The sequence below is a fragment of the Trichomycterus rosablanca genome, chromosome 9 (genome assembly GCF_030014385.1).
Source record: "Trichomycterus rosablanca isolate fTriRos1 chromosome 9, fTriRos1.hap1, whole genome shotgun sequence".
Lineage (NCBI taxonomy): Eukaryota > Metazoa > Chordata > Actinopteri > Siluriformes > Trichomycteridae > Trichomycterus > Trichomycterus rosablanca.
Genome location: NC_085996.1, coordinates 19,597,814 through 19,623,293, shown reverse-complemented (window position 1 = coordinate 19,623,293; position 25,480 = coordinate 19,597,814). Strand labels below are relative to the sequence as shown.

At 38.8% G+C, this 25,480-nt stretch overlaps 1 protein-coding gene across 1 annotated transcript; it reads right to left on the bottom strand.

The window, feature by feature from the left end:
- Window positions 1–528: 528 nt before the first annotated feature.
- Window positions 529–21,840, bottom strand: lbr (lamin B receptor). The gene is made up of 14 exons (XM_063001227.1): window positions 21,768–21,840; window positions 16,367–16,552; window positions 15,909–16,094; window positions 13,880–13,957; window positions 12,428–12,608; window positions 12,129–12,325; window positions 9,907–9,958; window positions 9,575–9,769; window positions 9,368–9,471; window positions 4,706–4,831; window positions 4,431–4,599; window positions 2,646–2,726; window positions 2,432–2,554; window positions 529–2,341 (listed from the first exon to the last, which is right to left on the bottom strand). Exons 2-14 carry the CDS (start codon window positions 16,529–16,531, stop codon window positions 2,181–2,183), a joined length of 1,818 nt encoding a protein of 605 aa, XP_062857297.1. The 5' UTR covers window positions 16,532–16,552; window positions 21,768–21,840; the 3' UTR covers window positions 529–2,180.
- Window positions 21,841–25,480: the final 3,640 nt, after the last annotated feature.

Genomic DNA, 25,480 nt, shown 5'->3' with positions numbered 1-25,480 from the left:
TTATTAAAATGTTCAAAAAGACATATTTCATAAAATTTCATAAAACATTAATTGAATCACTTCGTTTTTCAAAACTGTGTTCAACATGTGTTTAGAATGTTACTCTATTCCAGTAGGTCCCCTATACCTGTTGCAGCTAGTCAGGTGTGGCAGGGACAGGAAGACCAGTAAGAAATGTATTCTTTACAATTTCCAGCCAAAGTCCACTTTGTTTGTGGAGAGATCTGAATATGGCTGTTCACAGATGCTTGCTATCCAATCTGATGGAGGGATCGAAATACAAAATACATAAACCACTTTCTTTTTTTTCTTATCATTTTAAACAATGCAAAGCTTGGCTTATGTATGTATATATCTTATCTAGGACAGTGCAAGTTGTGCAGACTAGAAACAATTATCATTACTATATTTAAGCTAATAACATATAATAAGAGTCACAAGTTAAAAACCGGACACTTTTAAACAGCCCAGTGTGAGTGTGGCTTTTGATTAATTTTATACGGCTATTAATAAAAGACAAACAGAACATTCTGTGAAGCTTATGTTGTATTACATTGTCTCACAAAGCTCATGTTACTGGAAAATGTGCAAATTATTATCCACATAACAAATCACAACTCTTTGCATTGCTGTTAATAAAAAAATAATGATTCTGCAAATTACCAACAGCAAACATTCATTCTTGAAAAAAGTACACAGTACGAGCCAGTCTAGATTAGACAGTGGCATTTTGGCAAAAAAAGGTTTACAACAGCTCATCATCACTTTATTGGATTAACTGGCCATTCTTCAAAATACTGACTTGCTACAGGTAACTGAATATACTAACATCCATATTCTTTTTCTATGCAAATTATTCCTTACAAGTTAAAACGGAGTTCATAGGCACTACAGATATTTTAATAATTTATATAACTAGTTATTAAAACAACTGTAGTTTAAATTAATAATACAATGGTTTTATTATTTGTGTGGTCTAATTGCTGCCAATTCCACTACTGAAATTCTCTTGCCACTTGTACTACTGCTGTCCTGACAGAGGTGGGTTGCATCTCTTTACTCGTCTGCCCGCTTTGCTAGTACATGTGCCCCAACTGGACAGCAGAGGTCACAACTGTACAGAAGAGATAAAACCCTGCTGATAGCATGCCAGGACCATAGCACCACCTAGGATTTAAAACTTGAGTGCTTGAGATACAGGGGTTATGGGCTGCTCTGCCCAGTGGTGTAACTAGAAGCTCATGGGCCCCAGTACAAAAAATGTATATATACATATATACAGTATATATAATGAATTAAAGGTAAGTGAAATTAAGGTGAGGTGAGTGGTTAAGTTCATGTCATGTAGGGCCCCAGTGCACCTGCCCACCCCTGTAGTTAAACCCCTGGCTTGGTTTACACCGAATGTGCACCTTTTAGTTGCTTAATTTACAATAAAGCTGCATATAAACAAAATGAAAAACATTTACATTAGAATTAGAAGCACATTAATATTCTTTGTTGAAAAATATATCTTACTGTACTGATAATTAATTATGCCACCCCATATTAGCTGCAGTTTTTAGGTTAAAACTTCAAGTCCTCCAAGTCGCAGAGCCCAATTTTATTACTTCAATTAAGACATTTACCACAGTCTTTTAAAAAGAATGCCTTATATACAAAATTGAAACAATATTTCTGTTTCTTTCTTACAAAGCACTAGTCCTGAGACAGGTTTACTGTTTATAGTATACAAATAAAGCAAAATAAATTAGCATTAAAAAAATTATAAAACGCTTACCAGCAGAATTCATATCCCATTAAATAAAATGAACAAAATCATTATAGTCCAAACTGTATTATTACAAAAGACAAAGCAAAATATTTCTAATGTTTTCATACTTCACTATGGGAGATATTGCTTTGAAGGTGGGATGCTATGCAAAAAAGGCAGAAATTGCTTGAGTATAAAAACATATGTACATTAATTTACAAACCAGAGCTTAAAACTAGAGCATCATTCACACTTTAACTAATATATTCTTAAAAAACAACTGATCTGAATTCAAGCACGGTTAAATATTTTTTTGGGATCCAAATAGCTGCTTCTCAGTTGTTTCATTACCCACAGACTTTGGCTAGTTTTCTTTCAGATTGTGCCCGGGAAATTTAGCATGTCCCAAATGTCCATGTAAGGGTTCTCAATAAATTCCAGGAAAGATACGATAAGGCACTGTTTTGCAGTACTCCTCCCATGCAGAGCCATACTTTTTCCTACACTGGTGCTCATCCCGTGCTTCTCGATGCACCAGCAAGAGGATCAAGTAGAACAGGTAGAAATATGGGATCACATGATTGAAACCTGTATTAGAGAACAGGAACATATTATGAGAAAATTCTAGCACAAGTACAAGGCTAATATAATAATAACGATACACACTTAATTACTTACCACATGACAAGGACCAGGCCACAGCCATAATGATGTCACCTAGATAATTTGGATGGCGTACAAAACCCCACAAACCAGATGCGATGAGATTCTTTCCGGTACCAGTTGGAATTGTTTTTAAATCTGATAAAGTAGTCAACAAAACCATTGTTTACCATGGTTAACTTAATAAAAATTGAAAATGTTGAAAATGTTACAAACTGAAAATACATACGAGACAAGGAAAGACTGTATGGATTTCTTCTGAAGTAATATTTCTCAGAGTTGGCTTTGCGAAAAATGTAATAACCAATCGCTGTAAAAAAGCAGAAAAGAAAACACAGTCAAGGCAATGACTGACACTCAAATCATTCCAAATATTTGCAAGCATATACAGTGTATCACAAAAGTGAGTACACCCCTCACATTTCTGCAAATATTTCATTATATCTTTTCATGGGACAACACTATAGACATGAAACTTGGATATAACTTAGAGTAGTCAGTGTACAACTTGTATAGCAGTGTAGATTTACTGTCTTCTGAAAATAACTCAACACACAGCCATTAATGTCTAAATAGCTGGCAACATAAGTGAGTACACCCCACAGTGAACATGTCCAAATTGTGCCCAAAGTGTCAATATTTTGTGTGACCACCATTAATATCCAGCACTGCCTTAACCCTCCTGGGCATGGAATTCACCAGAGCTGCACAGGTTGCTACTGGAATCCTCTTCCACTCCTCCATGATGACATCACGGAGCTGGTGGATGTTAGACACCTTGAACTTCTCCACCTTCCACTTGAGGATGCGCCACAGGTGCTCAATTGGGTTTAGTCCATCACCTTTACCTTCAGCTTCCTCAGCAAGGCAGTTGTCATCTTGGAGGTTGTGTTTGGGGTCGTTATCCTGTTGGAAAACTGCCATGAGGCCCAGTTTTCGAAGGGAGGGGATCATGCTCTGTTTCAGAATGTCACAGTACATGTTGGAATTCATGTTTCCCTCAATGAACTGCAGCTCCCCAGTGCCAGCAACACTCATGCAGCCCAAGACCATGATGCTACCACCACCATGCTTGACTGTAGGCAAGATACAGTTGTCTTGGTACTTCTCACCAGGGCGCCGCCACACATGCTGGACACCATCTGAGCCAAACAAGTTTATCTTGGTCTCGTCAGACCACAGGGCATTCCAGTAATCCATGTTCTTGGACTGCTTGTCTTCAGCAAACTGTTTGCGGGCTTTCTTGTGCGTCAGCTTCCTTCTGGGATGACGACCATGCAGACCGAGTTGATGCAGTGTGCGGCGTATGGTCTGAGCACTGACAGGCTGACCTCCCACGTCTTCAACCTCTGCAGCAATGCTGGCAGCACTCATGTGTCTATTTTTTAAAGCCAACCTCTGGATATGACGCCGAACACGTGGACTCAACTTCTTTGGTCGACCCTGGCGAAGCCTGTTCCGAGTGGAACCTGTCCTGGAAAACCGCTGTATGACCTTGGCCACCATGCTGTAGCTCAGTTTCAGGGTGTTAGCAATCTTCTTATAGCCCAGGCCATCTTTGTGGAGAGCAACAATTCTATTTCTCACATCCTCAGAGAGTTCTTTGCCATGAGGTGCCATGTTGAATATCCAGTGGCCAGTATGAGAGAATTGTACCCAAAACACCAAATTTAACAGCCCTGCTCCCCATTTACACCTGGGACCTTGACACATGACACCAGGGAGGGACAACGACACATTTGGGCACAATTTGGACATGTTCACTGTGGGGTGTACTCACTTATGTTGCCAGCTATTTAGACATTAATGGCTGTGTGTTGAGTTATTTTCAGAAGACAGTAAATCTACACTGCTATACAAGCTGTACACTGACTACTCTAAGTTATATCCAAGTTTCATGTCTATAGTGTTGTCCCATGAAAAGATATAATGAAATATTTGCAGAAATGTGAGGGGTGTACTTACTTTTGTGATACACTGTAAATATAATTTTAACAAAAATAAACTGACTTACCATTCATTAAGATTATGGCAATGATCCAGAACACAGAGAGGTCGCTGGGGTGAGTGGCAAGGTAGTATGACTGACAAGTGAAAGTAAATGGAACCCAAGCCAGATCTCCAAATGCCAGCATAAACCCAAAGCCATCATACACTATATCCATCATGGATAGAAGTTTTTCCTAAAACGCACAAAGACAGATTTGAGTCCATAGCCATGAGCCATTACCTCAGCAAACACTACAAAGGAAAGAGCCAGTCTGTACAACTGCATGAGATTAACAGTACCTCATGCCAAAGTCCATCAGCAACCCAAAGCAACTGAAAGATATTCACGAGAAGCATAGCTGTAGATGGAGCATCACGGTTCTGGAGTTTCATCTCAGTCATTAACATAGCAAAGTTGATAACAACCTACAAAATATAAGATTCATTTTGTTTATCAGACTACAAATAAAGTGAGAGGAAAAGATTATCAGTTTTCTTTCATTAGTAAATATACTTCTGTTGTTATTTATATCCACTTATTTTACATGCAGGATCTCATTTGACTTAGTACATAATATTATGAAAAGAAAAAGTAATTGATAAAGTGGTAAATTATTAAGACACCACAAATCAATAAGATTAGTACAATGTGGCATTTTCAGCTTTGAGGTGGTAACAATAAAAAATGTTTGGCTTTTGCAGCATTGAGGTTAATTGACAGGTTTTGTGAGGGACCCTTTGAAAAATCCTACCTCCATATTCACTGGTATTTGAGTTAGGAAACAAAATACATTGTTTGGCGATAGGAACTATTTTTAGTTAAGAACTATTTTAGTCACTTTCCTGAATGACTTGTCTTGTCTTTGGAGAACACAAAATGCTTTTTTTTTCTTCTTTAAAATGATTATTTTATTTATTAAAGAAAAAATGCTTTTTCAGCCCTACCTGGCCCTGGGTAAAAATGGAATTGCCCCTTTAGCTACTCAATCAACCAGTTAACCAAATTCAACTGAAAACTGGGTTCAATTTCACTAGTCACACCTAGGGCTGTCGCGCTAACCGCAATTTTGAAATATCGCGGTATAGACCAGCCAACCGCAGGGCATGCCAAGCAACCGCATCACCGCGATATTCACGTTTTCTTCTCTTTTTTTTTTTTATACGCTTACAATCGGGCGTAATAAATGTTAAATAAATTCATAATGAAAATGAGCTAGGAGCGACATTTTCCCGCAACCTGTTCGCATGCGTTGCTGCTGAGTGTCAGGCTTTGTGTTTTAAAATGTAAACAATCGCAACAGGAATTATAGGCAAGTTTATTAATGATCAAATTGAGTTCACACTCAATAAAATACTTGTAATTTAGACTATATTTAAACAGCCTCGGCGTACTAAAACACTTAATGACGGTTAATATGGAATTGCAGCCTGCAAATATTCTCTTGCTGGCTTGCTGGAATGATTTAAATGTATTTTTTCGTTGAATAAAAATGTATTGAAACGAATAATAACTTAAAATGTAGTATATATTGTTAACTTAATTATATCTACTAAATAGATAGTTAATAGTGGCGCAATAACCAGGCTAGATTTGCTTTGCTCTGTAAAGTCGCATGCAGGATCAGTACACGTGTGTATTAGTGTAACATCGGTAACGTCAGGAACATCGCTACCCCACTCAGATCCTCTCTAAACCACATCAGGTGAACATGTTGGTTCTTCTAGCGCGCATGATAACGCAGGTTTAAACTCTTACAGACTTTATTCTTTATTCTATTTTTTTTTTTTTACCATATTTTGATTAGATGTGCGTTTAAAATATTTAGCCTAAACACTTTTTTTTCGTTTCACAGTGTTTATCTAGCCTAGGCTAGAAGCTAAATTTAAACCTTTTTTAATAGAGAAAAGACGTGCATCCCTGCTCTGTTCTGTATTTAACATTAAACACGCATTTCATTGGTCTTAAAGCTGTCTCGTTTATATAGTAACTATATATATTTATATAGTTTACATGTAACTACAGGGGTTGGACAAAATAACTGAAACACCTGTCATTTTATTGTGGGAGGTTTCATGGCTAAATTGGACCAGTCTGGTGGCCAATCTTCATTAATTGCACATTGCACCAGTAAGAGCAGAGTGTGAAGGTTCAATTAGCAGGGTAAGAGCACAGTTTTGCTCAAAATATTGCAATGCACACAACATTATGGGTGACATACCAGAGTTCAAAAGAGGACAAATTGTTGGTGCACGTCTTGCTGGCGCATCTGTGACCAAGACAGCAAGTCTTTGTGATGTATCAAGAGCCACGGTATCCAGGGTAATGTCAGCATACCACCAAAAAGGACAAACCACATCCAACAGGATTAACTGTGGACGCAAGAGGAAGCTGTCTGAAAGGGATGTTCGGGTGCTAACCCGGATTGTATCCAAAAAACATAAAACCACGGCTGCCCAAATCACGGCAGAATTAAATGTGCACCTCAACTCTCCTGTTTCCACCAGAACTGTCCGTCGGGAGCTCCACAGGGTCAATATACACGGCCGGGCTGCTATAGCCAAACCTTTGGTCACTCGTGCCAATGCCAAACGTCGGTTTCAATGGTGCAAGGAGCGCAAATCTTGGGCTGTGGACAATGTGAAACATGTATTGTTCTCTGATGAGTCCACCTTTACTGTTTTCCCCACATCCGGGAGAGTTACGGTGTGGAGAAGCCCCAAAGAAGCGTACCACCCAGACTGTTGCATGCCCAGAGTGAAGCATGGGGGTGGATCAGTGATGGTTTGGGCTGCCATATCATGGCATTCCCTTGGCCCAATACTTGTGCTAGATGGGCGCGTCACTGCCAAGGATTACCGAACCATTCTGGAGGACCATGTGCATCCAATGGCGGTGCCATGTATCAGGATGACAATGCACCAATACACACAGCAAGACTGGTGAAAGATTGGTTTGATGAACATGAAAGTGAAGTTGAACATCTCCCATGGCCTGCACAGTCACCAGATCTAAATATTATTGAGCCACTTTGGGGTGTTTTGGAGAAGCGAGTCAGGAAACGTTTTCCTCCACCAGCATCACGTAGTGACCTGGCCACTATCCTGCAAGAAGAATGGCTTAAAATCCCTCTGACCACTGTGCAGGACTTGTATATGTCATCTCCAAGACGAATTGACGCTGTATTGGCCACAAAAGGAGGCCCTACACCATACTAATAAATTATTGTGGTCTAAAACCAGGTGTTTCAGTTATTTTGTCCAACCCCTGTATATTGTCTGATTGCAATATATCTGCTCTTTTCTTGCACAATGTACATAACTTATACTCAGCGTGTTTTTTTTACTATATCTAACTTTTATTTCTTAATTTTATTTTATTTTATTATTATCTTTGTACTTTGTTACATCATGTGTGGACAGCAAAATAAGAATTTCATTGTACAGGGAAACACGTTTCCTACTGTACATATGACAATAAAGCTTTGAATCTTGAATCTATAGCTCTAAAATCCAGATTAATTAAGTAATTTTCAAAAAAAAAAATGGCGATATCACCGCATACCGCGATATTGAGACAGGTTGAATATCGCAAGGGGAAATTCTTTCACCGCGACAGCCCTAGTCACACCCAGACATGATTGCTGCCAGACCTGTTAAATCTAAACATCACTTAAATAAGACTGTCTGGCAATGTTAAGCACGCTAGACGGTCTCATAAAGCAGCACTTTATGGAACTTTTTAAAGAGATTTAAATACAGATACGAAACAAAGTCACTGAAATCTACAGGTCAAGGAAGGGTAAAGTCATTGCTAAGGCTCTGGGACTCCAGCAACTCCTCAATAAGAGCCATTATTCACAAATATAAGAAACTTAAAGCAGTAATAAACCTTGACAGGAGTGGCTGTCAAATTTTACTAAAAACTCATCCAAATGGTCACCAAAGAGCCCAGATGATCATCTAAAGGACTGCAGGCCTCACTTGCCTTAGTTACGGTCATGGTACACGATTAAACAAAAATAAAGACACTGGGCAAATATGTCATCCATGGGAGAGTTGCAATGTGACAACCACTTCTAACCAAAAAGAACACAAACAATCATCTTGCTTTTGCCAAAAATATCTAGATGACATTGAAGACTTTCAGGAATATATTTTTTTGACTGATAAGTTAAAGATGGAACTTTCTGGAAGACACAGGTCCTATTGCATATTCCACCATCATATCAACAGTGACACATGGTTGGTGATGGTTTGGAGTTGCCTTGCATCTGCAGAACCTTTACAAATTGTGCTCTTAGACAAAAAATCCTAAAGGAGAATGTCCACCCTTCAGTTTGTGACCTAATGCTCAAGTGCAGTAGGGTTATATGCAATAGGACAAAGATCAGAAGCACATAAGCAAGTCCACCTTTGAATGGCTCAGAAGAAACAAAATGAACATTTTGCAGTGGCCGAATCAAACTCCTGAGATCCTGTGGAAAGACCTTAAACAAGGCGGTTCATGCTTGTAAACTCTCAAAGATAAAAATTCTAACAAACAAGAGAGTGGGCCTAAATCCCACTACAGTGATATAAAGGATTTATCGCTAGTCATCACAAGCGATTGATTGCAGTTGTTACTGCCAAAGAGCAACAACCAGTTATTAGGTTTAAGATTACAGTTACTTTTTTAAATGGGTGATATAGATTTTAAATAATATTTGTCTTTAATCATTTTAATGATCATTTTAAAGCTGTATTGTTGTTTAGTTGTTGTCTTCTATCTTATATTAACATTGAAAAATCTTGAAGAGGGGCAAATACTTTTTTACAGCACTGTACTTGCTCTGTGAAATTAGCATTTGTCTGCTCTGATTAGGCTTTGTTGCTAAATGAGGATGAAGTTTTTTTATATAATAATGAGGTTCTGAAAAGTAAAACTAGGCATTTTTTAAAGTAATACTTTGGACTTTTACTCACCCAACCAATAAGTCCAGGCCGCATTTCACAGAAAAACTTGATATCAAAGTTTTTGATACGTGGGTTCAACTCGCACCCCATGAAGAAGTCATATATCACGTAACCTGACCACGGAAGACAGTAAGACAATATAAACAAAATATTAAATGTCTTACTCATTATAAACTAACAGCTTTGGTAAAATTCAATACAGAGATAGTAGCATACCGGAATTGCCAGCAGGGGCACGCTCATCATCAGAGGCCCAGCGGGAGCGGATAAACAAATAGATACTGAGAAGGGTGGAAACTAGAAGGGCTGAGAGGTAAAACTGCAGGAAATGGGCATGAATGTAAGTAAAATCCAGGCCATAATGTACAGCAGCACCTACTGCTAGTCCACTGATGAGAAGAGCACAGAAGCCTAAAAGATTTTAATAGAATTTTATGTTTATTACAGTCATTCTTTAAATGCATCTCAAAATAATATAATTTAAATGCAGGTAAAAATATCTTCAATACAACATACATTGCTGCTAAAAAATATTTCTTTTTTTTTACCATTGATCCTGTATTTCAGCACTTTATTTTTCAGAGGCATTCCATCAACAACCTTGGGAAGAAAAGAAGATATGATCCATGAGTCTCAGTAAGAAAACAGCAGTCTAGCTTACTTTTCAAATATTCCACCTTCATTTATTGGAAAACTGGGTGCAAGGCAGGGATACACCCCTGAAATTATTCCTATCTGTTGCACACTTAACCATTCACTAGCTTATATCAAAAGTCAATTTAAAGTAGGCAATCGAGTGTGTATGCTTTTAGGAGGCAAAAGGGAAAAGGAGTATCAAGAAGAAAGACACAGGAGAAACATGCTAATCACAGACAGTAAGGAAGCTTCTGTGTGGCCCCCACACTAGCAGCTACAGCACTGAGCCACCCTAATGGCTGTATCTTTAAAGCAAAAAAAATTCGTTCTTCTAACCAGGATTGCATGCTTTTTGTTCCAACAGCACACTTGCTTACATACACATAAAGAACAGATACATCTTCACCTTGTGAATCAAAAGAAACCAATTTGGCAGGTTAAAAATCTTTGCTATTTATAAGGTTCTAATCCTCAACCGCCTATCAGGTGCACAATGTTTAATATTTATATATAGTGGTTTATAAGCACAAACACTATATTGCCAAAAGTATTCACTCACCCATCCAAATCATTGAATTCAGGTGTTCCAATCACTTCCATGGTCACAGGTGTATAAAACCAAGCACCTAGGCATGCAGACTGCTTCTACAAACATTAGTGAAAGAATGGGTCGCTCTCAGGAGCTCAGTGAATTCCAGCGTGGTACCGTGATAGGATGCCACCTGTGCAACAAGTCCAGTCGTGAATTTTCCTCGCTACTAAATATTCCACAGTCAACTGTGAGTGGTATTATAACAAAGTGGAAGCGATTGGGAATAACAGCAACTCAGCTATGAAGTGGTAGCCACATAAAATGACAGAGCGGGGTCAGCGGATGCCTAGGTGTATAGTGCACAGAGGTCGCCAACTTTCTGCAGAGTCGATCGCTACAGACCTCCAAACTCCATGTGGCCTTCAGATTAACTCAAAAACAGTGTGTAGAGAGCTTCATGGAATGGGTTTCCATGGCCGAGCAGCTGCATCCAAGCCTTACATCACCAAGCGCAATGCAAAGCGTCGGATGCAGTTGTGTAAAGCACGTCGCCACTGGACTCCACAGCAGTGGAGACGTGTTCTCTGGAGTGAGAATCACGCTTTTCCGTCTGGCAATCCGATGGATGAGTCTGGGTTTGGTGGATGCCAGGAGAACGGTACTTGTCTGACTGCATTGTGCCAAGTGTAAAGTTTGGTGGAGGGGGGATTACGGTGTGGGGTTGTTTTTCAGGAGTTGGGCTCGGCCCCTTAGTTCCAGTGAAAGGAACTCTTAATGCTTCAGTATACCAAGAGATTTTGGACAATTTCATGCTCCCGACTTTGTGGGAACAGTTTGGGGATGGCTCCTTCCTGTTCCAACATGACTGCGCAACCCGATACAACACTTTTGGGATGAATTAGAGCGGAGACTGTGAGCAAGACCTTCTTGTCCAACAATCAGTGTCTGACCTCACAAATGCGCTTCTGGAAGATTGGTCAAAAATTCCCATAAACACACTCCTAAACCTTGTGGAAAGCCTTCCCAGAAGAGTTGAAGCTGTTATAGCTGCAAAGGTTGTGCCAAGATCATATTAAACCCTATGGATTAAGAATGAGACGTCACTCAAGTTCATACGCGTGAGAAGGCAGACGAGCGAATACTTTTGGCAATATAGTGTATGTACTACAGCTCAACCTGCGGTGTCTAGAGCAGTATAATCTCTATTAATATTGATATGTGTTTATACTGACTGAAATGAAGCAATTTTAATCCAAATTTTAATATTTGAATGTAGATACTTAGGAGTTTTTGCAGACATATCCTGCAGACAAATATGAAGACACATAAAACAAAGACAGCAGAACATGTGGTCATGCTGTCTTTTAGATATGATGTGTGGAATAAAAAGCTCTCATACGAAAGTGTAAATCTGTAGATCAAGCCCAAAGCTGCCCACAGGACAAAACCCTTCAGTTCACAGCTGTACCCAATACCTAATGTGTAATCCAATTTAGCCTGCCCAGCTGATGCTAACAAGCCCTGTAGAAAATAAGGCGATGGGTAATCTGATCATGTGCCTAAGCACAAGCCTACATGAATCATGTGACGACAAAAAAATACCTTGCCGATAGGGAGCAGGGAGAGGACAGCCTGGAAGAGCAGCCAAAGGAGAACAATTCCAAAGACCTGCCAGTCCCAGAGGGATTCAAGTGGCGGAAGCATTAAAGGGAAGCTGGAGAGACTAGCATCCTTTTGGCGGCAAAGAATAAGCAGGGCCAGTACCATCACAGGAAGCAACAGCACCCAAAACATCACACCTGAAGCAAAAGAGTAATTTAATCTCAAAATACATTTACAATGAAGCCTTGAAAAATTTAAAATATTAAAAATCATCAACCCAGTATGGCTAGCCCTCTTACCAATCCTCCCTCCAAACTCTAGCTCAGTAGTCTTGCTGGTCAGCAGTGGTGTAGGCTGTGACTGGATGACTTCAGTCTTCTTCTCTACCTCCACGACTGGCTCATCACCCTGGCCTATGTCCCTTCTGCGACGGAGGTTGTAGCGAACACTTACCTGGTTCTCAGGTTCTTTCTCTCCATTCTATTAAAAAATGTGAACCACATAAGTCTCATTTTGCATAGCAATTGTATTTAACTCAATATCATTTCACAATAACTGTGCTGGTAAATCAGTGGTAGAAAACAGGTAACATTTGCTAACATCCAACCAGCAGTAATATTTATATATTTATTTTATTAGGATTTTAACGTCATGTTTTACACACTTTGGTTACATTCATGACAGGACAGGGAGTTACTCGTTACACAAGATTCATCAGTTCAAGTCTATAATGTCAAACACAGTCATGGACAATTTAATACCTTCAATTCAACTTACTTGCATGTCTTTGGACTGTGGGAGGAAACTGGGAACACCTGGGAATCAAACCCAGGACCTTCTAGCTGTGAGGCGACAGTGCTAGCCACTGAGCAACCAGCAATAAACATAAAAGTGGTAATTTTCTGTTTAAAACATGCACATAAATACAATGCCTTGTATGAGACTATTAATGAGCAAGTCTATTACATAGGACAAATGTGTATGTTAACTTGATATATGATTTATGTCCTTATGGATTTTAAAATTTGTGCTTATGTAGAACAGAGATCTGTTTTATCAGAAAGATGGGCATCTGCACAGACCTTATTAACTGCAAAGGATTGGCACCCTGACAGGGTTCCTGCCTTCCTACCTTTAATTTAATTAAAATAAAATAAGATAAAAGTATTGTTATGGAATAAATTTTACAACCAAGCAAACAAAAGAGGGAGATGCACAGACACTTGCTCAGTTGTATGAAGGTTAGTGGCCATTGCAGCATGTCACTGAGAAGCATAATTTAAAATAGTTCCAGATGCAAATCAACGCATCATTAGTGCTATTCTCAAGCTTGGATAAATAGGAGGGTCAGAAGGGCCCTCTGGTGTAAAAACTGTGCCAAATCAAATATTGCAGTCAAATGATCTGCTGTGGTGAACCCTAACAGGAGCAGCCGAAAAAATTTCATCCATTTATACATGTTTCTGTTTTATTCATAGTTCTGTCTTTATATTAAAATGTCTTTATATTACTACTGTGTGACATTAATATCATTCTTAGCTACATAAAGTAATGCTTTACTATATCAATTTTTCCAATCAAGTTTTATTCCTTTATAAATGGTACCTGTGAGCTGGGATTTGTATTAACTAGTTGAATATTATGCCTTTAAACTATATTTATCAAGCTACATTTTACATTGGTAGTGCAAAGATGTTGAATTTTTCATAGCCATAGTCTACTAAATAAACAAAAATACAGTACATCCTCACCTCGGTTACACTGTTCACTTCATACTTTTCCTCATTGTTCTCATGCTTATTGTTGCTATTGTTCAAAACTGGCATTGCCTGAAACAATTAGGGACATGAGGGATACACTTAAAACAGAGGGAAAAATTAATGACACATTGTTACAGTACACCAACATCAAAATAGGGGAAACGCACACAAACACTACCTTTTCCATGTGATCAAGATGGAAATATGATGTGTTGGGATTTAGTCGTTAGCTTGTTTTATATGCACTGAATAATAAAAATGTCCTGAAAACCAAAAGTAACAGTAAGAAAGCTTTTTAGCAATTATGATGTAATCACCCAATTACGGTTACTTAAGTTTACACACATTAAGATCTGAGATTTCTCCGAATTCCCTAAATCTTTTCATAATATTTTGTATGACAGGTTGTGAAAGACCTAAATTATTTGCAATCTTGTGTTGAGAAATGCACTTCTTAAACTGACTGAAAGTAGTAAGCGTTGACTCATCATCCCTTGCACTGACAGCCTTTGGTGGATCCTTCTTTTATACACAGTCATGATTCCCTCCCTTGTTACCAATTCATCTGTTTATAGTGGAATGTTTCTACTTCAATATTCTATGAACTAGATATTCTTTTCACTTTTATTCTGTCTTTGAATACAACTTTGAGTGTGCCTTGCCTTGAATGGACGTTGTCGCAGTGCACGCTGAAAAACCTACTATCTTTTGGTTCCAGCTGGGAATGACCGTTCCTACGTCCAAACCTATTTGTCATTTGTTACACGGTTCAAAATTAAGAGCACAAGCTGGAACAGAACCGATTCCATGTTGGTTGAAAAGAGCTATATGAGCACATCTTGCTGTTTCTGAAATACTTCAACCCAGTCACCTGGGAATAACGATTTATCCCTGATCAAAATCACTCAGGTCTTTTTGCTTGATCATATCTGCAGCATTTAACACATGTAATATCACTAACTACAATATGTTAAGAAAATATCCCAATATGAATACCCTATATTAAAAATAGCATCATATTTCCTTATTTTTAAACTGTTTAAACAATAGGCATTGCTGTTAACATTTGTTGAAGCGTGGTCCTAATGTTTTGGCACAACGGTGTAAATCGTATATTATAATTTGAATAAATCACCTATGTTAGTCCAAAAGTCCATAGAAAGCTATTAATTGTATAACAGTTAACAGTCAGTTAATCCATACAGGCCTAATAACTATAAAGTATGCAAGACAGAGGTAATTGTATGTTAGTCTATTGACTTCAGGGCTTTGGGAACTAAAGATCAACTCAGATATACTGGCATTACAGTTGATTTAAACTACTGCAAACAGGCAAAAACATTAACATTAACAAAAGCAGCCGTTTACCATCTCATAATTATTTTACTTTTCTATGTCTCTGTGAAGAACTTTGAACTGCCACTGTGTTTGAAAGTTGCTATACCAATAAGCTTGCCTTATGCTACCTGCATATTGGTGTGACTGATAAGAGAATGTCTAACTAGTCTGGCAATTTAAAACCTTTTTAATATCTTGAAACACTCAAGCTATCATAGAAAGCTACACTAAGTTTGCAGCTATTCTTAAATATCCAGAAACCGAATCAAGATTGTCTGGATTAAATCCAACTTTGGAATGCATAGCAAGGAACAAAAAAAAACCCACACACAACTTTCAGTCTTTTTGTAGGCATCACACAGGCATCATCGATTTTGCAGTACCTCAAGTTATTTAACATCATCTTGAGCATTTCCTGCATGTCACAATGCACGTTAGCATTTTACAAGCACGTGCACCTAGATGGCTAATGAGGCTGTCTACATAAACTAGGTAGGATAGATGGTTTCTCAGCTAAACTAATCTCAATAAAAAATGTTTTGGTGATGTAGCACCACTCTACCCTCATTGTGAGTAAAGCACAAAAATCTTAATCTAAGAACATTATAAAATTGCATTAAGAAATATGACTTCTTGTAAGGGCATGAAATAAAACAAAAGAAATATTGAAACTGATTCTTACTATTGGAGTAAGGCGCACTTCCAGAACCTCTTTAAGCTTGTCCCTGACAGTCTCTGCATTGCGAGATGTGGAATTTCGGGGTGTTCGGGCTGGAGAACGTGAGCGACCTCGACGAGTGCGTGCTGGTGAAGTGGAGCGAGACCGGGAGCGAGAGCGTCCAGAGCGCTGTTTAAATCCAGCTAGGCTCTGCAAAGAGATGATAGTTTGATTTATTACAAGTAATAGGTTGCATAATATTAATCTGACAAAAATCTGTAATAGCAGCACTGGCTATTCGAAATTATAATCAAGTTTAACAAACTATTTTTACATATATTCTGAAATGGAAGGTATTAACTGATTATGATATAGTGACAACAAGTGTGGCCACTAAAGAATACCAATTTTTGTCCTGATTAAACACATACAACACAGTCTTAAAGCAGAAAATTTAGAAGAAAAATTGTTACGTTTAATACCTTGATATCCGCATCCTTCAGCTCCAGTTCTGTGCCATCTTTGTAGATAACAGTGTAGAGCTGAGTTTTGGAAGAATGGCTGAGCACTTTGACCTCATAGTAGAGGTTGCTGCCGGGCCATCGGCCCATTACAGTGTCGCCCACCTGAAATCTGAAAGCTGGCATCTTCTTCTACAGCACAGTTCACTAGAAGGGACACATATTAGTGACTACACTGCTGTAAGTCTACAGGCATCAACAAAATTCTTTCTGCAAGCTAGAGATGCACATTTTGGCAACAACAAGCAATTAGCTTCCCATTAAAATATAAAAAACAGTCTTCCTGCCTTAGTGCTACATTGTAAGATAGCACATGTGGCAGTGATGTAAAAGTGTAAGTGTAAGTCCTGTGAGCAGAATAAATATAGATAAATGTAATAAAGCTCTTTTAGACATTATTATTGATAATAAGATGATAAGCAAAGTTATACTGTTATATTGAGGCATGATTGCAAATATCCCAATAGTTTAAATAGAAAAAGTTACACCCAAATCCACATGTGTAGAATTTACCAACTCTTTATTCTGGTCAGTCACAGTGGGTCAGGCTTTCTCAAAATCACATGGCAAAATGCATTTACACACATCAGACAGGATGGCAATTTATCACGGGAACTTGGTCACCACCCAAGCCGATCACGTTTGTATGTACATACCAGACAGGCCGAACGCACCACTGGGAAGAGCCTCACAGTGAAGATAAACCGGAGACAAACGCAACAGCGCGCGTGTGTGTGTTTGTGCCTTTAAGAGATGATCTGTTTAGTGTGAATCGGTATCGGCCGATTTTTAATCAAAATATGCTATCGGCAATCGGCCGATATTTCCTAAATGTAGCCGATCCGATCATGTGATATATAAAAGATCACGTTAAGCTTAACAGCTCAGTGGATTGATCCAGACTTTGAGCTACGAAGCACCAACCATCACATCAAAATTCATCAACAATCACACAGAAACCACCGTAAAAGCTCTTCATGACCTAAAATAACATCATTAACGTTGTGCATCATACATATGATGCAATTTTGCTGATTGAAATATTTACTTTAAAAAGATAATTCAACCCGGTCACATCTGAGCCGATTCTATCAGCACATTATATAAACTCCTGGTTCACTTTGGTAAATCGTAAGCGGTTCTTACTTGTGATGTACTGTAGATGAGAACAGAAAACGTTACAGAGCCAATCAGAGGCAAAAGTTTATTCATTATCAAATTCGTTAGTTCAGGATCATCTGCTGAACTTTTAGGATCATCAGAAAACTTTTAGACGGAACGAGTCGGACTAGGTTACAGATCTGTGGTAATAGCAGTTTAATTAAGCTTTTAAATTAAGCTTTTTAATGTAAAAGAGTCACACAAACTGTTCTGAAGTATCTGGTGTTTATTTAAAACCACGACAGTTAATTAATAACAGTAAACACGGAGAGATAACTGAGAAGAAGAACTTACGCTTCGCATGAAAACGAATCGACTCATGAATCACTTAGCGACACTAAACAGATCATCTCTTAAAGGCACAAACACACACACGCGCGCTGTTGCGTTTGTCTCCGGTTTATCTTCACTGTGAGGCTCTTTTGAAGTTTTTTTTTCAGACTGAACTGGATAACATTAACCCCCACCCCAATCGGAATCGGCTATCGGCCGATCGCCCTGAAAGGAGATCGGAGATCGAAATCGGTGCCAAAAACCCTGATCGGTACATCTCTACTGTAAATGTGACAAATAAAGTATAAGTGTTGGCACCCAGGACTTTGTGTAATACTTGTGTTATAAAGAAATATGAAGCAGCATTGTTTACAGTTAAAATGTATGCCACTTTCCAAATGGCATTCTACCATACTAAACTGCTTTAGTATGGTAGCACTATACCATTGGTATCATTACTTTTTAGGCAAAATTACTACATAATATTCAGCTTAGGGCACAGATGTGCCAGGTTCTGCAAGTTCACATATTGTCAAATATTATTTGTGTGTTAATTTCTATATTTTTTAGACTTAATTTTGTTGGGTACTTGAGAATTTAAAAGCTATAATAACATTTAAGACTTTTATAATACCTTTACAACATAAGCTGTGTACCTTTATCAATACACCTTTTGCTCATTACCTAGCTTCCAAAGTCATCCTTTCCACTAGGCTACAGACCACCTTTACTGACATGAGATCATTACTGAAATCATTATTACAGAAAATGTGGCACCCACTTAACTAGCTGCAAGAACACCCAGTCAACAGCAGCTAGTTTGTGATTTAATTACAACTTTATTACATGTGCAAAATTTTAGCCGACCTCTACCCACAAGCCACCACCATGTGTGACTTTAAAAATCCAGAAAATGCACTAATGTATAAAAGGGTCACACAAAAAATTGAGCTGTTATTCTAAATATAATGCAACTCGCAGCCATCGTACGGCGCCCCTGGAACAGATAGGGTTAAGGGCCTTGCTCAAGGACCCAACAGTGGCTGCATAGCAGAGCCTGGATTTGAACCAACAGTCTTCCAGTTAATAGCCCAAACTAATTTTACAGATAGTGGGAAGCACTGTTGACTCACAGCAAAAGCGGTCCGGGTCCTTTCTGTGTGGAGTTTGCATGTTCTCCCCCGTGTCTGTGTGGGTTTCCTCCGGGTGCTCCGGTTACCTCCCACAGTCCAAAGACATGCAAGTGAGGTAAATTGGAGATACTAAATTGTCCATGACTGTGTTTGATATAACCTTGTGTGAACTGATGAATCTTGTCTGATGAGTAACTACCGTTCCTGTCATGAATGTAACCAAAAGTGTAAAACATGACGTTAAAATCCTAATAAACAAACAAATTTTACAGATATGGGTCACAGTCCTGCTTGATAACCATAAATCTCTAGAATTCAATGGTAAACTTGGGTTATAGGAAATAAATCCATGTGGGATTATATGAATAACTAAAGGCAGATATCAGCCTGAGAAAAAGAAATAAACAACAGAATGTGAGGACATGTGGTGGAGAATGGCAATTTACTGGCAAATTATCATGTATTGTACCAGGTTTTTATAGCCACAGTTTGTCTGATCTCGTCTACTCTAATTAGCAGGCAGTTCTACTGTTGAGGATTTATTTCAAATGCTATGTTAAAGTCTGTATCTGGTTAGTGTCACTGCAGTTAGTCTGGCACCACCCAAACACACTGGGGGCATGAAAGGACAGACCAGGATAAAACGGTTAATGAAGATAAAATGCAACATGTTCATCATATAGGAGCTTGTGTGGTGTTGCCAATGTGGTGCTGACAACAAAGCTGTGATGTCAGCAGGGCCTGTGTGAAAAGTGCTGACAGGACTGTCCCTAATGAGCTCAAACAATGTTAAATGCTGTAGTCTTTACACCAGCTGTTTTGTTGCCCTTTCAATAGCTTTTGAAAAGGGTTTCTATTATCTTCTAGATAAGTATTAACTCTTGTCATGTCAAATAAATTAGCATTTGTTTGATTTACTTTAAATACATTCACAGCGAACATTCGGAAAGCAGACAGTGTATTTCCGGTGTTTTCTTTATATTTTGTAAAATTCAATATTAAAATGTCCTCAAAGAAGGTGCAGAGAGAGCGCAGTGTTGAGAAAATGAACAAATCTATTACATTTGTTGTTGTATAATTACTCCTAGCTGTCACTGTGTATCAGACAGAGGGGACAGCGAGTGAGAGAGAAGAAGGAACTCGGCTCAGTAAAGTATTCTTTCTTTCGTGCAATTACACATACAAAATACAACACTACTGAAATAAAGAAGGAAATAATAGAGAAATATGAGTTATTGTTGTTTCTGGTAGATACATTTTATTAAATTTATTTATTATGGTGTATAGTAAAGCACACGTACTGAAATGTGGTGTGTGTTTTATGTACAGTACTACTGTATTTTGTTTATTACAGTAATGTATATTCTGTAATTTAAGATTAAGGGAAAATATGCTTGTATTTATAACAAAAAAGACCATTTAAGACATTAGAAGGGTTAGGTAAGGGGGTGGTTTGGGAGGTCACCGTACAATAATTTCCTTCGGGATAAATAAAGTATCTATCTATCTATCTTATAGAAAAAATAGGTTTAACTAACAAATATTTTGACTTAAGAACAGCCCTCTGGAACCAATTGAATTTTTCAAGGGTCTACTGTATCATCTTTCAAATAAAAACATTAAGTGGGATGCAAAGAAACTTGATGCAATGCAATGCTGTCATAAAAACATTCTAAGTATTCTCCAACAGACAAACAACCAAACATTCCAGCTGTGGCTTTTATGTGGTTAGAGGAAATCTAGTAAAGTGAACACATGTCCAACACCTGGGTTAAACCTGAGATTAAGGGTTTGACTTCAAATGGACAAGGTGGAGCTTTAAGTGTCAGATCAAATGAATGGTTGTATTTCCACAGAGGACATAAACACTTTCAAAACATCTTGCATCTTGTCCCATTTATTAGAGCATTTTCAAACAACAACATTGTCTTATATGAATATGTAGGTCCATACGGTTAATGGTCAATTATCTAATCTATGTATTTGAGTCACAAATCATTTATATTATTTTTAGTTCTTAGTCAAAATGCAATGCAGGCTTTCGGATAGAGGCCCGATGCTGCTCCTTTAACGAATCGATTCGAGCAAAAGCCACATGGAGGGAAAACGTCATGTATTCAAATGCATTGACTAGAAGCTCCTGATTCACGGCATCTACACAGCGTGAGGACTTCATTCCACTGGAAACCAGCAAAAAGAACTCTAAAGTAACACTGACAGTAATGTGTTACTGTTCAGACCCGATCATCCAGTTAGCACCTGTGTGCAATAACTGACCCCCAGTCGTAACCGTGCGTTCAAGTAAGTTTCAGCATGAAGTCAATCGGTTAGCGAGCAGTGAAAGGGCGCGAGGCGCAACGCTTTCCTGTCAGCAATCAGCTAACACTTACAAATAGAAGCTGTCCTCATGCATTTGAAACACTTAAAATATTCATGTTTTATTAAATAACTCGGTTAAACATGCTAAAGCTACATTACATACACTGCTTCTTGGTTTATATTATAACTAACGCCCATACATATAAAAACACTAATGATATGTTAATTTAAATCTGCTTTACATATATTATTACAGACGTATTACAAACGTTATGTAGCGTTACTTAATAACTTGGTTATTAAGAATTCTAGAATGTTAGTTACTCTGTAGCTACAATGTTACTCAGTGTAGCTCAACATAACGGGACTGTGCTAACAGGCTATCGTAGCTCTATATCCTTACTACCAATACTTTTTTTTAACAAATACTTTTACACATTAAACCACTTCAAAAACACTGAGTCGGTTGTTCTTACCTTTTTGCTGAAGAAAACGTATATCTTCACTAGGTTAAACAGGTTTGTTTCCCTTTAAGGCGATAAAAAAATAATTAAATACGGGTGGAAAAACCACCGTTTGGGCACTCAGCTCGTTCCTCCCTCTGACTGCTCAACCCGTAGCCCCTGTGATGGCGCCAAGCTCGCTCATTGGCTACTGCCATTCTGTTTTTAAACTGATCGTTTTTCTGATTGGATAGCGGAGGATTTTTAAACTGCTTGTGAAAGTTAACGGCCAATCGACGCAAACCTTCTGTTTATCCTGTATGTCTGTTTACAAAATGGAGTCTGAACGGACTGCGCTTTTAACCAGTATTGATATGAGAGAGTGCGTGCGATAAAGCGGGAGGACATACATGGAAAACGAATAAAAATATGAACTAAATTTATCTACAGTTTTTATGCAGGGCTGTTTTTATATTGGAATAGTTTAAACCCTTAGCAGCTTTAGCCTTTTTACATATTGTAAACACAAATTGAAGTATAATATAAGGTCAGTGTCAATTAGGGTTGCCAACTTTCAGACCTGGAAATAAGGAACACCCTGGGCTGGCGGGTTGGCCGAGGGCATAGGGTGGGATGGCAGGTGTTTAGCTGAGCGGGGGTGGGGTAGGCGGTCAGGGTTGCACCTATAAAAAATATAATGGGTCTTACACCGTCATTTCTTCTCAATAGTGCAAACAACATTTTTACATAATCCATCTTCATACTGACATGCAGCCCCGGTTCTGGACTGCGTTGCTTATGGGGGCAGTGAGCAAATCTGGGGGGAGCAATGCCCACCCCAGCGCCCCCATAGCACCGGCCCTGCTTGTGTTACTTTAATTTCGCCCTAAGCCGGAAAATATGCGCGATGCGCTCTGCCCACTGCGCTACTCAAACAACAGTGTATTAAATAGGTTGTTATGCTGATATGCCTGCGCACACTCAGCGTTACTAAGACTAAAAGTGAACACTACTTAAAATAATAACCAAACGCTTTCTAATTACCCCGGTAGCAGCAGTTTCCTTCTGTTTCATACATACATTTGCCCTGTCTCGGTCCAATCTGCAGCATTTCTCTCCCATTGATAAAAATACGGAACAAAGTGCGTCCCGTATCAGTTCAATACGGAACGCGACGTTTAGTTTCCAAATAAGGAACGATTCCGTTTTTTTACGGGACGGTTGGCAACCCTAGTGTCAATACCACTGCACTGTCCACAGATTCACTGTAATGGCCAACTGCCTGAGCATACAACAACTACCTGCAGTCCATTTAAATACCACAAAGTTGGAATTAAATACATTTACACAACAGTTATCTCACATATCTGGGAAGAAATTTAACTGTACATTTTTAGGGTAAATAAAAGCACCACTTTAGCACATTTACCACTGGAAAATATATCTTAATGTTTTTTTTTACAGTAATTAAAACAATGGTTTAAATGAAAGGCTAAAACACGTTGGAAAAACACGATTAATAACACTACATTGCCAAAAGTATTCGCTCGTCTGCCTTCACACGCATTTGAACTTGAGTGACGTCTCATTCTTAATCCATAGTGTTTAATATGATGTCGGCCCACCCTTTGCAGCTATAACAGCTTGAACTCTTCTGGGAAGGCTTTCCACAAGGTTAAGGAGTGTGTTTATGGGAATTTTTGACCATTCTTTCAGAAGCGCAATTGTAAGGTCAGACACTGATGTTGGACGAAAAGGCCTGGCTCACAGTCTCCACTCTAATTCATCCCAAAGGTGTTCTGTCGGGTTGAGGTCAGGACTCTGGTGCAGGCCAGTCAAGTTCTTCCACACCAAACTCGCTCATCCATGTCTTTATGGAACTTGCTTTGTGCACTGGTGCGCAGTCATGTTGGAACAGGAAGGGGCCATCCCCAAACTGTTCCCACAAAGTTGGGGGCATGAAATTGTCCAAAATCTCTTGGTATGCTGAAGCATTAAGAGTTCCTTTCACTGAAACTAAGGGGCCGAGCCCAACTCCTGAAAAACAACCCCACACCGTAATCCCCCCTCCACCAAACTTTACACTTGGCACAATGCAGTCAGACAAGTACCGTTCTCCTGGCAACCACCAAACCCAGACTCATCCTTCGGATTGCCAGACGGAAAAGCGTGATTCTCACTCCAGAGAACACATCTCCACTGCTCTAGAGTCCAGTGGTGACGTGCTTTACACCACTGCATTCGACGCTTTGCATTGCGCTTGGTGATGTAAGGCTTGGATGCAGCTGCTCGGCCATGGAAACCCATTCCATGAAGCTCTCTACACACTGTTCTTGAGCTAATCTGAAGGCCACATGAGGTTTGGAGGTCTGTAGTGATTGACTCTGCAGAAAGTTGGCGACCTCTGTACACTATGCGCCTCAGCATCCGCTGACCCCGCCCTGTCATTTTACGTGACCTACCACTTCGTGGCCGAGTTGCTGTCGTTCCCAATCGCTTCCACTTTGTTATAATACCACTGACAGTTGACTGTGGAATATTTAGTAGCGAGGAAATTTCATGACTGGACTTGTTGCACAGGTGGCATCCTATCACGGTACCACGCTGGAATTCACTGAGCTCCTGAGAGCGACCCATTCTTTCACAAATGTTTGTAGATGCAGTCTGCATGCCAAGGTGCTTGGTTTTATACACCTGTGGCCATGGAAGTGATTGGAACACCTGAATTCAATGATTTGGATGGGTGAGTGAATACTTTTGGCAATATAGTGTATATTCACTGGTCACTCCATTAAATATACAATCATCTACTCATATGGTCAGAATACACCAGAATAGGGAACTGCCTGATTACACTGAGATGGTGTGGGTAAAAGGTAAAAAAAAAATTAAAACAGTAGTTGAAGACCTAACAGGTATTTAACAGATGGTACTTTTTGTATTAAGAAATAACATTTAAGTTAAAAGTAATTTTTTGAGGTCTGTGCAACAATGATTTTAAAGTCAGATTTAATGTTGATTCCTAAATATATATCAACGTAAGGCGCAAGCTCGTGAACAGGACTTCCTGCGTAGCGAGAATTTTATCTTTGCTGACGTAAACATGACCTCCATGTAGGGATCTCTACATGTTATATTAACTGCATCCAGACATGATATTAGCACACTATATCCAAAACCCTGCATCACCCGTGAAGGACAACCCACAAAGATCAACAAATAATTTTGGTTCGGTAATGGTGAATGTTATTAGCAGAACTTGTCAACTGTCACACTTAAGCACCACCTCCTTCCTGTTTGCCTCTGATGAAGCATAACCACAAAAGGCTGCAAAGAAAGGCAGCCAATAAGATGCAAAAGAAGGATGATGTTATGCAATATAACATTACTACGAGGAGCTACTGAGTGCACTACAAAGTCGCCAAGCAGAACTATGGCATCTAATTTCCACAGCCATGTTTAGCTGTTGTTAGTGTTTTACTTTTAAATGATGTTTTGCTTTAAATTGAGTTGTCTGTCTAAAGAATATTAATACAAAAGGAATAAAAATGCAGCTTGTCTTTGCAAATGTCAGACAAGCACTGGTTTATCTTGGTTTTTCCTCTAGGATATTTTGTTTGTGGGGACATGAATATTGACCTTATATAAGGTTAGTAAAATCTTCAGTTATTTAGATCCTTTGGAGAAGTTTTAACAAGCTGACCACTTATGGTAAGATATGAAATTGAAGTTTCCTGAATGTAGAG